The sequence below is a fragment of the Gouania willdenowi genome, chromosome 1 (assembly GCF_900634775.1).
Source record: "Gouania willdenowi chromosome 1, fGouWil2.1, whole genome shotgun sequence".
NCBI classification, from domain to species: Eukaryota; Metazoa; Chordata; class Actinopteri; order Blenniiformes; family Gobiesocidae; genus Gouania; species Gouania willdenowi.
In genome coordinates, this window is record NC_041044.1 from 5,362,054 (window position 1) to 5,375,846 (window position 13,793).

Genomic DNA, 13,793 nt, shown 5'->3' on the forward strand with positions numbered 1-13,793 from the left:
TTCCTTTTTTTGACCTAAAAACTGTAGAAAACATCCAGATAGCGCACTGAGCCACGTGTGGATGCTCAGAGTTCCTCTGGCAACGTTGTAACAATCCTGGACTTCGTGATTCAGCTCGCCTGTGGACAGAGATAGCAAAAATACCCAGATTCTTTGATTGAGTAGAAGTAAAATACCTATGTAAACAAACAACTTGAGTAATCCAATTACCTACCCAAATAAAAGTAAAAAGCACAGGCTCTGAAATGTACTCAAAAGTACTTTTAAAAATAAAAAGTATTTCTGTTGCACGATTCACTGGCTGCAAAGTGATATAACACAGGATCATTTATATGGAATCTGCTTTAGCAATATTATTGTTTGTACAAACATGTCTAGTATCATAATGTACAGTATGTACTTCACTATATAGTCCTTTAGGCATTTGTATTGTACACTTAAGGTTCAAACATCACACTTCTGAACATTGTGTACACCCCTGGTTATGAAATAAGGCTCACAACAATTTTGATCTTGTTCTCAAGGAGCACCAAAGGTGGTTTCTTGGTGGCGCTCATTTTTTTAATGTCTGAGTCATGGGTCAGATACTTTTTCTGATAAAATAAGATTCAATACTACATTGACAGTTAAATAAAACCTACAGATAACATTTGACTGCATAAAGTGAAAAAGAAAAAAACCCACAAGTTTCACTATAATATTACTGCTGTTAACAGTACTGATTATTGATCATTTTAACAGTAGCAGCACCTAAAATCATTTCCCCAGACAATGTTTGTATCCCTGAGAACAAGAACATGAATAGCAATAATGTCTTCCCTGTAAAATGTTATGTACTCATGAGCACTAACACACTTGGATGTGGTGCTCATTTGAATATTTTCAGCGCTTCATGTCCTTCTCTGATGTCACCTGGCTTGTTACTAACAGTGCTGTGCAGCCCTAATATCCTCAACAAACTTCTCAGGCTAGAATCAGAATCAGAATCAGAATCAGAAGAGCTTTATTGACCAGGTACAGTTTAGAACAATACGAGGAATTTGACTAGGTAGTTGCAGTGAAAGGAGACACATCAACACACCGGAGCAGCCATTTGCGGCGCCCACATATTTAGGTGAAAAAAGGGATCAATAACAGGAGGAGAGGAGGGGTGAGGGGAAAAAAACTGCCAGTTTGAAACTGATTTCCCTAAACAGAGAAAACAGTGTGAAACCAGGAAAAAAACCGCCTCTGCAAACATAAATGTAAGCATGACACAGTCAAACAACTCGAGACAAGGCATGTAGGAAGGGTTGGGTGGGAGGTTGGCTGGGGGAGGGGGTCAGGTGGGAAGAACAACAGGAGTCCAGCCGTTTGGGGACATGGGCGTGCTGCCAGTCGGCGCTGCAACCACGCCTCCATGCAGCTGCGGTTGGGGGGTGGGGAAAGATGGCCGACGAGGCATTTGAAGTTGAAGACCTGTAGCTGCGTTACTGACAACCAGATGACGTGTGGAAAAGTTCAGCATCAACAGTTCCAGGAGGAATGTAGGGAAGGAGCGGGGGGAGGGAGTGGGGGTAAGAGCCGCCGTCTGCAGAAACTTCCTGGTGATAAGAGTTGAGACAACCTTGGCTTTAGCCTTGGCAGCTGGGGAGCCGAAAGGGAGATAAGCAATGTGATTTGATACAGGCTATGTTAATTTCCAATAGCCTTATGTCCTGGGTCTCTCTGCTGTAATCCAAGGAGTGGCCTAGTTTCCACTTCCAAGCCGGGTCTCGAACTTCTCCCAGTTGTTATCCATAACGCGTAGACGATCCAAAAGCAGCTCTTGCTTGCTTTTGATATCGATCAACACATGAGTCTGAGTGTTCAGAGCCCTGCTACATCCTTCAGAAATCACTGGCAGCTTTTCCAAAACAGTCGCCAGCGTAGTACGGACTTTTCGATAGATTAGGAAGCCACCAGCTCCGATCAGCAGCATGCCTACTATCATTATTCCAATCATGTAGATGTCCTCCACGTCTTCCACGGAAAGGATGGACAGACACACAACTCGCCACTTGTTCCAAGGGTCAAGTGTGTATCCAGCCGCAAACGTCCCGCTTGGACATGCGGGGTCACCACCCCTGGTTCTTTGCGTCGAAAAAATCTGATCGATAGCACTGAGAGACCAACTAATTAATTCCATTATTCCGGTTTTGGATGAGTTGCAGAGAGAGGCTCTTGTTAGTTTCACAAGACCTGACAAAGCAGCAGCTAGGAGAGAGATAAGACGGAAGGGAGGGAGAAACAGAGAGTGCGACTGACCTCGTCGAGAGAAGCAAGAAGAATCTTCAAATCGTTACATGTTGTAAGTTATTATGAAAAATAAAGAGTAAAAATATGTTCATTATTTGCTGTTTTGGAGTTTTTGACTATAATAATAGTAAATTTCCTGGATAACATTATTATTCAGATCAATAAATAAATAAATAAATAATTGTGGTTATCACAGATTCTCTTCTGCTTCTCAACAAAGGCAGTCACATTGTTTTTTCTCCCTCTCTTCCCACCCATATCTGTCCCTGCTGATACTTTGTTTTGTCTGGTCTCGTGAATCTAACAGGCGCATCCTGCGTCTCATCCAAAACTGGAATAATGGAATTGATCAGTTGGTCTCTCAATGCAATCGACCAGATTTTTTTGACAAAAAGAACGGGGAATGGTGAACCCCCTTGTTCAAGCGGGATGTTTACGGCTGGATATGCACTGGACCTTTGGAACAAGTGGAGAGTTGTGTGTCTGTCGATCCTTTCTGTGGAAGATGTGGAAAACATCTAAATGATTGGAATAATGATGGCAGGTATGCTGCTGATTGGAGCTGGCAGCTTCCTGACCTATCGCAAAGTCCGTATTATGCTAGTGACTGTTTTGGTAAGACTGACAGTCATTTTTGAAGGATGGGGCAGGGCTCTCAACAGTCAGACTCATGTGATGAATGAACTCAAAAGCAAGCAGGAGCTGCTTCTAAATCGTTTACACAAAATTGAAACCACCAGGAAGTTTCAGCAGACAGGACACTGTACCCCCTCCTCCCCCTCCCCCAACCACCTGGAACTCTTGTTGCTGAACTGAATTGAACTGTTAAAGGTCGTCACACGTCATCTGGCTGTCTTCAGAAATGGAGCTAAAGGTTTATTTTTCAAAGCCTTCGTCGGCATATTTAAGTTCAAGGTCAGTCTTCTGTTTTTCCTGCATTATCACTTTCTTTTTTTTTTTTATCACTGATATCATACACCATGAATGTTCCAATTTTATTTATTTATTTCATTGTAAAACATTGAAAAATACCTGTGAAACAATACAAATGTGTTGTATTCACAGCACATGAGGTAGTTATCTCAAAAATACATTTAAAGTTTAGAACATTGCTGTCTAAAGACTAAATTATATCGCTTCCTTAAGTCTTTCATTTTTCTCATTTTAAAAACAAATAAAGTGTCCCTCAGGTTCCACTGTTGAGCTGTTTGGAGCTCTTTGACAAAAATAAATGGCACACAAACAATAAAGTGCATCATGTGTAATGTTTTCATAAGTCAACGTGTAATGACAGATTGAACATGACACAGGTTAGTTGCATGAATTAGGAGAAAAATAAAGTTCCCATTTTTAATATCTTATGGTTTCATTTATTCAGACAACTGTTTTTCAGGAACTTTGATCTCCTGAAAAGTTTTGACTGTCAACTGCCAGTCCTCTTCAGAGGTGTCAGCTGATCACTTTGATGTGAAAAACAGAAGTCTGAATAAATTCAACCTTAACATATTATTAAGACAAGAAGAACATGCTGGAGTTATTTCCTACCTTTTAAAATGACTGCTAGCCTTCCTTATTAAGTACTTAAGAAGTGTTTTTCTAACTGGTAGCTCTTCAGACTATACAGTACCTATGAAGTAGCTGACAGTTTCACAAAGGTTGGCGACACCTGGTTTAGGGTTTAATGACTTGTAATGACATCTGTTTAGAGAAAGCTGATGAAACAATGAACTTGTTGCGCCAAAGTAGCTTTCAAACAATGTATCTATACAGTGCGTTGTATTACTGTATGAAACAACATGAAATGTGTATTCACTTAAATGACATTATCCACAGGTTTGTACCCAGGGAACTTTACTACAGACGTCAGTAGTCATTTTATCACGAATCAACCTCTCAGTGTCTTTCCCTAAATGCTCTGCATCCACAATGTTATAAAGAAATTGACTGTTTGCAAAAAATAAAAATAATAACGTAAAGCAGCACATAATTTGTAATAATGTGCTGCTTTACATAAAAAGTGTTCCTTGAGAAACAGTGTTCAGGTGGGCGGAGCCAGGTAGAAACCCAGAGTTTCTTTGATAAAACCTGCCAGCGAACAGGTTTAGTTCACGGACAACGTTACCATGGTAACATACTCAGAGAAGAACATACCTCGCTTTCAGGAATGGGATACTCAAGTTTGAACATAACCCGCTTTTTGGAACTCCCCTCAGGTCATATCTCCAGTTATAAACAAATGGGTCAGAGTCGAATCCAATGTTCACGGTAGCTGCTCGTTGTAATGCCCCGCCCATCAGTTGCATAATGTATACTGTAAAAGTAGCAGCTTCTAACTAAAACTAAAACTGAAAGAGAAAGAAAAGCTCAGTGCATCGCTGCAAAGTTCCTAAATCTGTTGATACGTGTTACTTATATAAACAGGTTAACGTTAAATAAAGGACTCAATAAAAGCCTTTAAGTGATTTATTTATAATGTCTCCAGCTGTTAGCTTCACAGCTCACATAACTATTGTGTTAGCATTCACAAACTGGCCACAGTAAATCTCTTACATATAAACCCAGAATAAGTGTTTATTGGCCAAAACAAATACAATTTGTTTTGAGAAAATAAAGGTTATTAAAAAGTAAAATAATCATCATTATTAATTTAATAAAAACACAAAACTTAAACTAAACTAAAGGTCACATTATAAATGACTTGAAAATGAAAACAATGAGCATTAACAAAATCCTTGAACAAATTAGAAAGAAATATAATAAGAGGATGTAAATAAATAAAAACAAATAAATTATGGTAAAATCAGAGATTTGGTTTTAAGAAGTGATTCCAATTCCGAAATCAAACTCAGTTTAGTTATGGTTAGTTAAGATTAGTTAGTTAGATTATTGTTCAGTTCTCTACTGTTCTATTGTGTGGCCACATTACCTATTTCAAAAGACGGAAAGATTTCCCCTTATTTAATGATTTTAATGAAAAGTTACAAGTTACAACATGTAAAATTGTCAATGAAAAGTTTAATAAAGATGTATTTTGGAGAAAGTAGCATAATAACAGTGAAATTCAGGAGCAAAACATCTAAATACATTAAATAGTTTGAGATTAAATAAGACTGATTATTTCATTCAGGAGTAAACCTTATTCCTGGAGGTGCTACTGCAGATATAGTTATGTTAAGGTTTTGTGTGATCCAAAAGGTAGTGTCAGCAGTTTGTTTTTATTTAGTTTGTGGTAAATTAGTAAATCATGGCGATATGTGTACGTGAGAAAAGGTCAACTTGGCGACCCGGGGGCCACATGCGCTCCTCTGTCAGATTTCGTGTGGCCCCCAAAATACATACAGAAAATGATGGCGTAAACATACGACATGTGTATTTTTACTATCATTTTGAGAGTCATTTTTGTGTAAGTGTGTTGTCCTTTTGTGTATTTTCCTATACTTTTGCATGTTTTTCCGCCTCTTTAGTGTGTTTTTGTTGTTGTGTTGTATATTTTTCTGTCATTCTGTGTATATTTCTTGTTCTGTTTGTTATGAAACCATTTGCATATTTTATTGTCATTTTGTGTTTTTTGGAATCATTTTTATGTATTTTTTTGTACTTTTGTATGTTTTTCAGCCTCTTGTGTATCTTTGTTGTCGTTTTGTATATTTTTGTCATAAAGTGTATTTTGTTGTTCTGTGTTGAATCAATTTGTATATTTTTATTGTCATTTTGCATTTTTGGGAATCATTTTTGTTTATTTTTGTAGTCCTTTAGTGTATTTTTATGTACTTTTTCATTATTTTCTGCTTCTTTAGTGGAATTTTGTTGTCGTTTTGTATATTTTTCTGTCGTTCTGTGTATTTTTGGTGTTCTGTGTGTTGTGAATCTATTTGTATATTTGTAATAATAAAAATGCATTGCATTTATATAGCGCTTTTTATTGTTTTTTTCTATATCATTTTTGTGTATTTTCGTTGTTCTGTTTGTTAGGAGTCATTTTGCATAGATGTCTGTTGTCATTGTGTGTTACTGGAGTCAGTTTAATGTGTTTTGCTTGTCCTTTTGTGTATTAATGGAGGACTTATATTTGTGTTTGCGTGTTTTTTTAGTCTTTTTGTGATTATAATATGGGGTTCCAAAAAATTGGACCAAGGACCACATCTGCTCCCCGGACCGCCACTTGCCTATACCTGATTTTGATGTGTTTTTTTTTTTTTTTTTTTGATAGACAGACAGACTGTGTGTAAGGTTGACAGGTTTTGTTCTCATTGGAAGCATAGCTGACGTGAACTGTTTGAACTGGAACCTGTTGCCTTCACACCGGTGGTTCCCCTCCAACCTTTTTCTAGTTCTAACCCCATTTTTATATCACAAATGTCACCAACAGAGGGGCCAGGCCCCCACCGAAGAGGCCCAAATATGTGAGCCAACCCACCACCCTGTTATGGTGCCTCTCCATTCCCCAATGGAGAGGCACTTCCCTATCCCCTGTGTGAGTGTGTGTGTTTAGTGAATGTATGGGGTGTAATTAAAAGAAGGGGAATGGAGGGGAGCGCCCCCCCGCCGCCAAAGAGAGCGGCCGAGCAGGGGGGAGGCCCGTGCCCGCACCAGGGCCAGCACAGGCCCACCCGGCGCCACGATACAACACCCTCCACCGGAAGGCGGCCCCGGCCCCCCCGACAAAAGAGGACACCATCTACCGCCAAGCAGGGCCACCCCGCCAGCCACGGACCGGCAAGCCCGAGTACCGAAGCACCCCCAGCCCAGTACCGCCATCCCACACCAATGGCGCCAGTAGAGCCCCCCCTGACGACCCACGCACCGGCACGAGACACCCCTCCGACGCCAGCACACCCCGGACGACAGCGGGCCCCGGGCCACCAGCCCCGCCCCGCCCAAGGCTGCGCAGCGCCACCTCGAGCCGCGGCCGGTCCCCAGGCAGATGACAGGAGAGCACGCCCCCGGACACCCAGACCACGGATCCACCCCCGGGACACCCCCGCCCCGGAATGGCGCCCACGGCGCCCCGTGCACCCAGCCAGCAGACCAGCCAATCCCGACGCGGATCCACCAGGTCAAGAGCCACGCGCCGCGCCCCCGCACACCCACCCAACACGGCCCCCGGGGAGGCCCCATAGCACCCCCCACCCCACACCCCTAGCCGTACTGGCCACACCCCGGCCATTGCAGTCCACAAAAAAAAAAAAAAAAAAAAGCCCCGGAGGGGGGCCCCGCCCGGCCCGTCACGCAAGCGACATCCCTGGCGAAGGTGCGCCCCAGGGAGCCAAGCCGAGGACCCGCAAGGGCCGACGGAGCAACCCACAGCCACACCCCGCCACCCAGCGGCCCAGGAGGCAATCGCCCACCCCGGGCAGCAGCCACCCCCAAAGCCACCCCCACCCCGGATCCCCCCGGACCGGAGCCACGGACCCCACCGCCCCAGGCCCCCCAACAAGACTACCTCCCCAGCCAACCCACCCGGCACGGCACCGCCCGCCCCCCCCACCAGTCCCCAGGCCAACGGGAGCCCCCCAAACCCAACCCACCAGGATGGCGGGCGCAAGAGCAAAGGAGGGGGGGGGGGGGGGGGGGAGGATGAGACAGGGGGACAGGGAGCAAGGGGAAGGAGCGGCAGAGGAGCACGCAGGGCCCCAGCCCCAGAGACCAACCAGATGCGCATGCAAGGGGCAACAGCGCCAAATCAAACAGCCCCGGGACCCTGTGAACACCCAGAAGGAATGCACACCCGCGCTGAGGCAACCAGGCACCCCGGCAACCCTCCCCAGCCACCCTGGCCAAGAAAGGAATTCTGCAGTCCAAAATGGAGGACAGTTTTTCAGTAATTAAAATCCAAAAGTGTAGCACTGGGGAGCAAAGCCATAAGGCATGTAAATAGGAATCCGCTGTATTCTGGGTGCACTGAGAGCAGATGTCTGTTGAGGAGAAGCCCATTTTATGCATTTTCTGTTGGGTAATGTGGGATCTGTGGAGGACCTTGTATTGAATTAGCTGAAGGTTTGTGTTTCTCGTCATCTTAAAAGTATTACAACAAATTTCTGTCCAGAAATCAATGCTCGGGGTGAGTAATTACAGTTGGTGATCGAGAAAGCTCTGTATATTTTTGAGAGTTTTTCTGATTTTGTTGAGATTTTTTTCATATATATAGCCAGTTCTGGAGGTTGTAAAGTAGTTAAGTCTAGTGGAGTAGTTTTCTTTATTGTCTCTGTTACTTGTAAGTACTGTAGAAAGTTACATTTATTTATATCAAATGCTTGGGTTAGATTATTATATGTCCTGAGCTTGTCATTTTCAAAAAGGTCTTGGAGATGAGTGATTCCACTCTCTTCCCATGTCTTCAGATAGAGTGGTGTTTTTTTATTTTTAAAGGGGGGTTGTGCCAGATTGGAGACAGTATACTAGTTTTTAATTGGACATTTGTGATGTCCAGGGCTTTCCACCATGCAGTCAGTGTGGAGGCAATTAGTGGGTTTTTAAAGCAGTTGTGATGTTTGAGGGTCGCAGTGATAAAAGGGAGATCAGAGAGTTTAATGTGTTTGCAGTCTAACTGTTCTATTTCTAGCCAGGTGTTGTAGTATTCTTTTGGTTTTAGCCATTCTGTTAAATATAATATTTGGTTTGCTAAGTAATAATGCATGAAATTAGGGGCTTCCAAACCACCCTCGTCTTTGTTTTTTTGAAGGGTTGAAAGGCTTATTTTAGGTTTTTTATTTCTAGTATAGAATTTTGTAGTTGCAGAATCTAGTCTTTGAAACCATTGTTTTGGTGGTTTTAGTGGTATCATTGAGAACAGGTAGTTTATTTTTGGTAAGATTTTCATTTTAACTGAGGCTATCCTGCCAAGCAGTGAGATGGAAAGATTGTTCCATCTCCGCAGGTCTTCTGTGACTTTGTCCAACATCGGATCATGATTTAGTTTAATTCATTCATTTAAGTTTGGTGATATGTTTAAGCCTAGATATTTAATTGTATTTGTGGTGGAGGGGTGTTGTGGATTTTGGTTTGCAGGATTCCATGAGTTTTTTGTCAAAGGGAGGATTGATGATTTTGTCCAGTTAATGGAATAGTCTGATAATTTAGAGAAGCTGTTTATTAGATTAAATACTTCCTCTAAAGAGGATTGTGGTTCTTCCAAATAGAGTAAGATGTCATCCGCGTAAAGATTAATTTTGTGTTCTGAGATGGATGAGTGGATTCCTTTAATAACAGAGTTCTGACGTACAGCTGCTGCGAGAGGTTCAACGAATATTGCAAAAAGCAAAGGTGAGAGTGGGCAGCCTTGTCTGGTTCCCCTCTGCAGTGTGAAGCTTTGGGATGTTATTTTGTTTGTGGTTACTGAGGCCTTAGATTTATTGTACAGGGTGGAGATCCATTGGATGAATGATTCTCCAAAGCCAAATTTGCCAAGGACAGCTAGGAGGAACGACCAGTTTACTCTATCAAATGCTTTTTCTGCATCGAGTGACAAGATTATTTTTTTCTTTTTAGAGTTCTGTGCCATGTTGATCACATTAAACAGTCTTCTCACTAGGGATGTAACGATTAATCGTAAGGCAGTTAAAAATCGATTTATAGGTATCACGGTTGATATCGATTTTCTGAAAATTGAATCGCAGTACTTTTTTTAACCAGCAGAGGGCGCTATCCACAAGTGTAGGCGGCGGGCGGAGTCTGCTAATACTTTCTTTCTGGCCGCCTTCTACTCTTAAATATGTTAATAAATGATTCATTACCCCTTAAGCACTGAAAGAATATCTGTAATATTACTTGATTATCTGTAAAAGTCACGTTTTTCTATTAGCTCTGTCTGCTAGCATAGCTTCTCTTCCTCACTGCAAGATATCTGCATGCCAACCGACCACTGGGTTACCAGCGCCCTCTGCTGGTCCAAACAAATATGACGTAAATCAGTGCAATCCCGGTTTTTTTTTTTTTTTTTTTAAAGTCCAATTGTTAAGGCACAAAATACATTTTCAGTTGCACTTTTAAAAGAAAAAGAACTATTATGCAGTTTTACATTGTTTATTATAGAACCAGAATTCAAATTAATAGGCTTCATTTTCATTTGTATTATTCCTTTATTTATTTCATTCAAGATTTATTTTTAGTTAAATTGCATTGTTTTGAATTGTTTATCAAGGAATTCTTTTGACAATGAAAAATAAAAGGAAAATAGTATAGTATTTTCTAGTTTTTTTCCCAAAAAGAAACTAAATCGTGAAAGAATCGTATCGTGAACCCAGTATCGTGAATCGAATCGTATCGGGAGTTGAGTGAATTGTTACATCCCTACTTCTCACATTGTCTGTGGAGTGTCTATTTTTAATAAATCCTGTCTGGTCTTGGTGTATAATTGACTGTACTACTTTCTCTAACCTGGATGTGAGTGCTTTGGAAATAATTTTTAAGTCTGTGTTAATAAGTGAGATGGGACGATAGCTTGAGGGTAATATGGGGTTCTTGTCTGGTTTAAGTAATAATTTAATGTTCGCTGTATTCATGTGACCTCCTTGACCTTTATTTTTGATCTCTGTTACTACTCTGAAAAATAGTGGAGCCAGCATTGACCAGAAATGTTTTAGGAATTCAGCCGGGAACCCATCTGGACCTGGTGCTTTGCCTGTTGACATGCTGTCTAAAGCATTTTGTAATTCTTGTAAGGTTAATGGTGAGTCTAAGGTGGTTTTCTGATCTATAGTGAGCTGTGGTAGGTTTAGTTTATTGAGAAAGGTTTTAATATCTTCAGGGTCAGGGTTTAAATTTGATGAGTATAAGTTTTGATAATAATCATGAAAAATGTTATTAATGTCCTGAGGTAAGTTTAAAGTTTGACCTGCATTATCAGAAATTGCTGCTATAAAGGAATATTCTTTATTGTGTTTGAGCTGATTTGCTAAGTATTTGCCTGATTTATTATTGTAGTCAAAGTTTTTATATCGTAATTGTTGCAAAATGAAGTCGGTTTTTTTAGATAAGATGATATCCAGATTAAGTTTTGTATTTTGAAGTTTTTCCCATAAAAGTTCAGAAGGGTTAGCTGCGTATTCTTCCGTAAGTTTTTTAATCTTTTCTTCAAGTGTTTTTTCTGCTATCTGTTCCTGTTTTTTCTTAAAAGAAGAGTATGATATAATCTTCCCTCTAATGACAGCCTTGCCAGTTTCCCAGAGTAAGGACGGTGATATTTCCGGGGAGTCGTTTGTCAATAGAAAGTCCTCCCATTCTTTTCTTATAATTTTTTCAAATTTACTGTCATTAAGTAATGAAGTGTTAAAGCGCCACAGAGAGGATACTTTCTGATTAGAGTCACACTGCAGGGTGAGGGATATTGGGGCATGATCGCTAATAATTATAGGATGTATTTTAGAGGACATCTTATGTACGATGGAATTATTTGAAAGAAAAAAGTCAATTCGGGAGAAGGATTTATGCACGGGGAGAGGAAGGTATATTCTTTTTTAGTTGGGTTATTCAGTCTCCATACATCACCTATTCCAAGATCTTCCATGTATCCATTAATACTTTAGCAGATGGTTTTGTATTTGAGCACTTACTAGATCTGTCCAATGATGTGTTGAGCGCCAGATTGAAGTCACCTCCGATGATTAAAGATGAGTCTGCAGAAAGGTCTGAAAGCTCTGAGAAAATTCTATGGAAGAAATCAGGGTCATCATTATTGGGGGCATATAGATTTAGAATTGTGAAACATTTATTATAGATTACTACTTTGATAATAATATATCTACCCTCTGGGTCTATGACGGAGTTGATTATGTTAACAGGTAACCTTTTGTTGAGAAGAACCGAGACTCCTCTTTGTCTGGAATTGAAACATGAATTATATATCTTGTTAAAATTTGAATCTGTCAGGGATTTTTCTTCTGATTTAAGTAAGTGAGTTTCTTGAAAGAAGACAATGTCTGCATTCAATCTTGATACATAGTCAAATATCTTAATCTTTTTAGCCAGCATTTATTGTTTTTAAAAACAACGCATTTTTTTTTTTTTTTTTAAATAAACGCATATTTACATTTTTTTTTTTTTTAAGTTTAAATTAAAAATATTATCAATTTTATTCAGTGATGTTTTGATATTTTAATATTACTAGACATTTCAGGCGACCCCCTTTTATTTCCAGGCAACCGCACATGGGGTCACGACCCCAATGTTGAAAAACACTGCTTAAATACTCTCTTTTCTGTCTTTCTTACCTTGCTCGCCTCTTGGATGAGCTTCCTCACCACCTGTTTGATGTGAGGCCCGTTGTCTTTGGGGGGGGGGTGGGTGTGCATGACCACCCGGGTCACCCCTTTAAACTTGGCCCCACTGGGCCAACCGATGTCCAGAGGCGGGACCTCCGTGTCCGACATCTGGGGCCAGTAGGTGGAGTGGACCCCGGAGTCATCGTCCGCTGTCACCGGTCCTTCCTCCCCCTCGTCCTTCCCTGCCCCAGCGGGTGTTTTGGTCATACTCACACTTTCGCTGTCATAACGTCTAAAAATGTTCAACAACAGTCGTATCTCTTTGGCGGACAGGAAGTCCTTCATGTTGTCTTCTTTGAGTCGTGTTTTAAAAGCTCCGTCGCCATTCTTCACTAGCTCCTCGATGGCCGCTCGCTGCTCCTCGCTGTAGAAAAACTCCGGCCTGGACTCCGGGACTTTGTCTCCGATGTGTCCGTCCTCCATACACATGAGCTGGGACTCGGCCATGGCAGCAGAGAGGGTCGCCCCAAGTGGAGCTCCGAGGTCGGCCGAACACCAGGAAACCGTCCCAGCAACAGTGACTTCATTCCCAGCGTACGTCACTGGGAAAGTTTCTCACCTGCTTTGGAGGTGGGACCTGGAGGTGAGCCGTGGTGCGTTCAAGGTCACCAGAACGCAACGTTTCACACTGCAGTGATTGAGCACAAAAAGTGTCGATATGGACTTGTTTTTGATATTAAAGTTGTTGTGGCTGTTAGGTAACTTTTTTTTAATACGTATAAAAAATGCTAATAATGTTAGGGTCTGTGAAAAAAGTTACATGGTTTTTAGGTAAAAAATGTAATGCAGCAGAGTTTTCCCAAGACAATTCTGTTGCCATGGTAACGACATCTGGTATTTTCTATTCCCACTTAGTACATCAGAATACATATCCTCTAAAAATCCCCAACAAACTATTCAGGCAATAATTTTAAAATGTTCACTTCTAAAAGTTAATATAAAAAATGTGTAGTAAAAATGTGTTCATTGTTTCATTTCTGTTTTAGAGTATTTTTGTTGTCATTCTATATATTTAATCATTTGTGTGGTTTTGTGTGTTTTTAGTGTCATCGTTGTGAATCTTTGTTGTCACTTTGTGTAATTGTGTTGTCATTTTGTAGACATTTTTGTATGTGTTTATTTTCATTGTGAATGTTTTTGTTGTTTTTTGTTTGGTTTTGGAGTCATTTTGTGTATCTTGTGTGCTTTTGGAGTGATTTCTATTCATTTTGGTTTTCTTTTAGTGTATTTTTCTGTCATTGTCTTTGTTCTTGGAGT

General features: G+C 40.9%; 1 protein-coding gene across 1 annotated transcript; it reads right to left on the minus strand.

Moving 5' to 3' along the window:
• Positions 1-95: 95 nt before the first annotated feature.
• LOC114464286 (protein FAM83F-like) lies at positions 96-13,220 on the minus strand. Its single transcript, XM_028448336.1, has 2 exons — positions 12,486-13,220; positions 96-119 (listed from the first exon to the last, which is right to left on the minus strand). Exons 1-2 carry the CDS (start codon positions 12,981-12,983, stop codon positions 111-113), a joined length of 507 nt encoding a protein of 168 aa, XP_028304137.1. The 5' UTR covers positions 12,984-13,220; the 3' UTR covers positions 96-110.
• Positions 13,221-13,793: the final 573 nt, after the last annotated feature.

Excerpts from the sequence above, each read along its gene's own strand:
- LOC114464286 (XM_028448336.1), bottom strand. The coding sequence starts at position 12,983 with ATGGCCGAGTCCCAGCTCATGTGTATGGAGGACGGACACATCGGAGAC.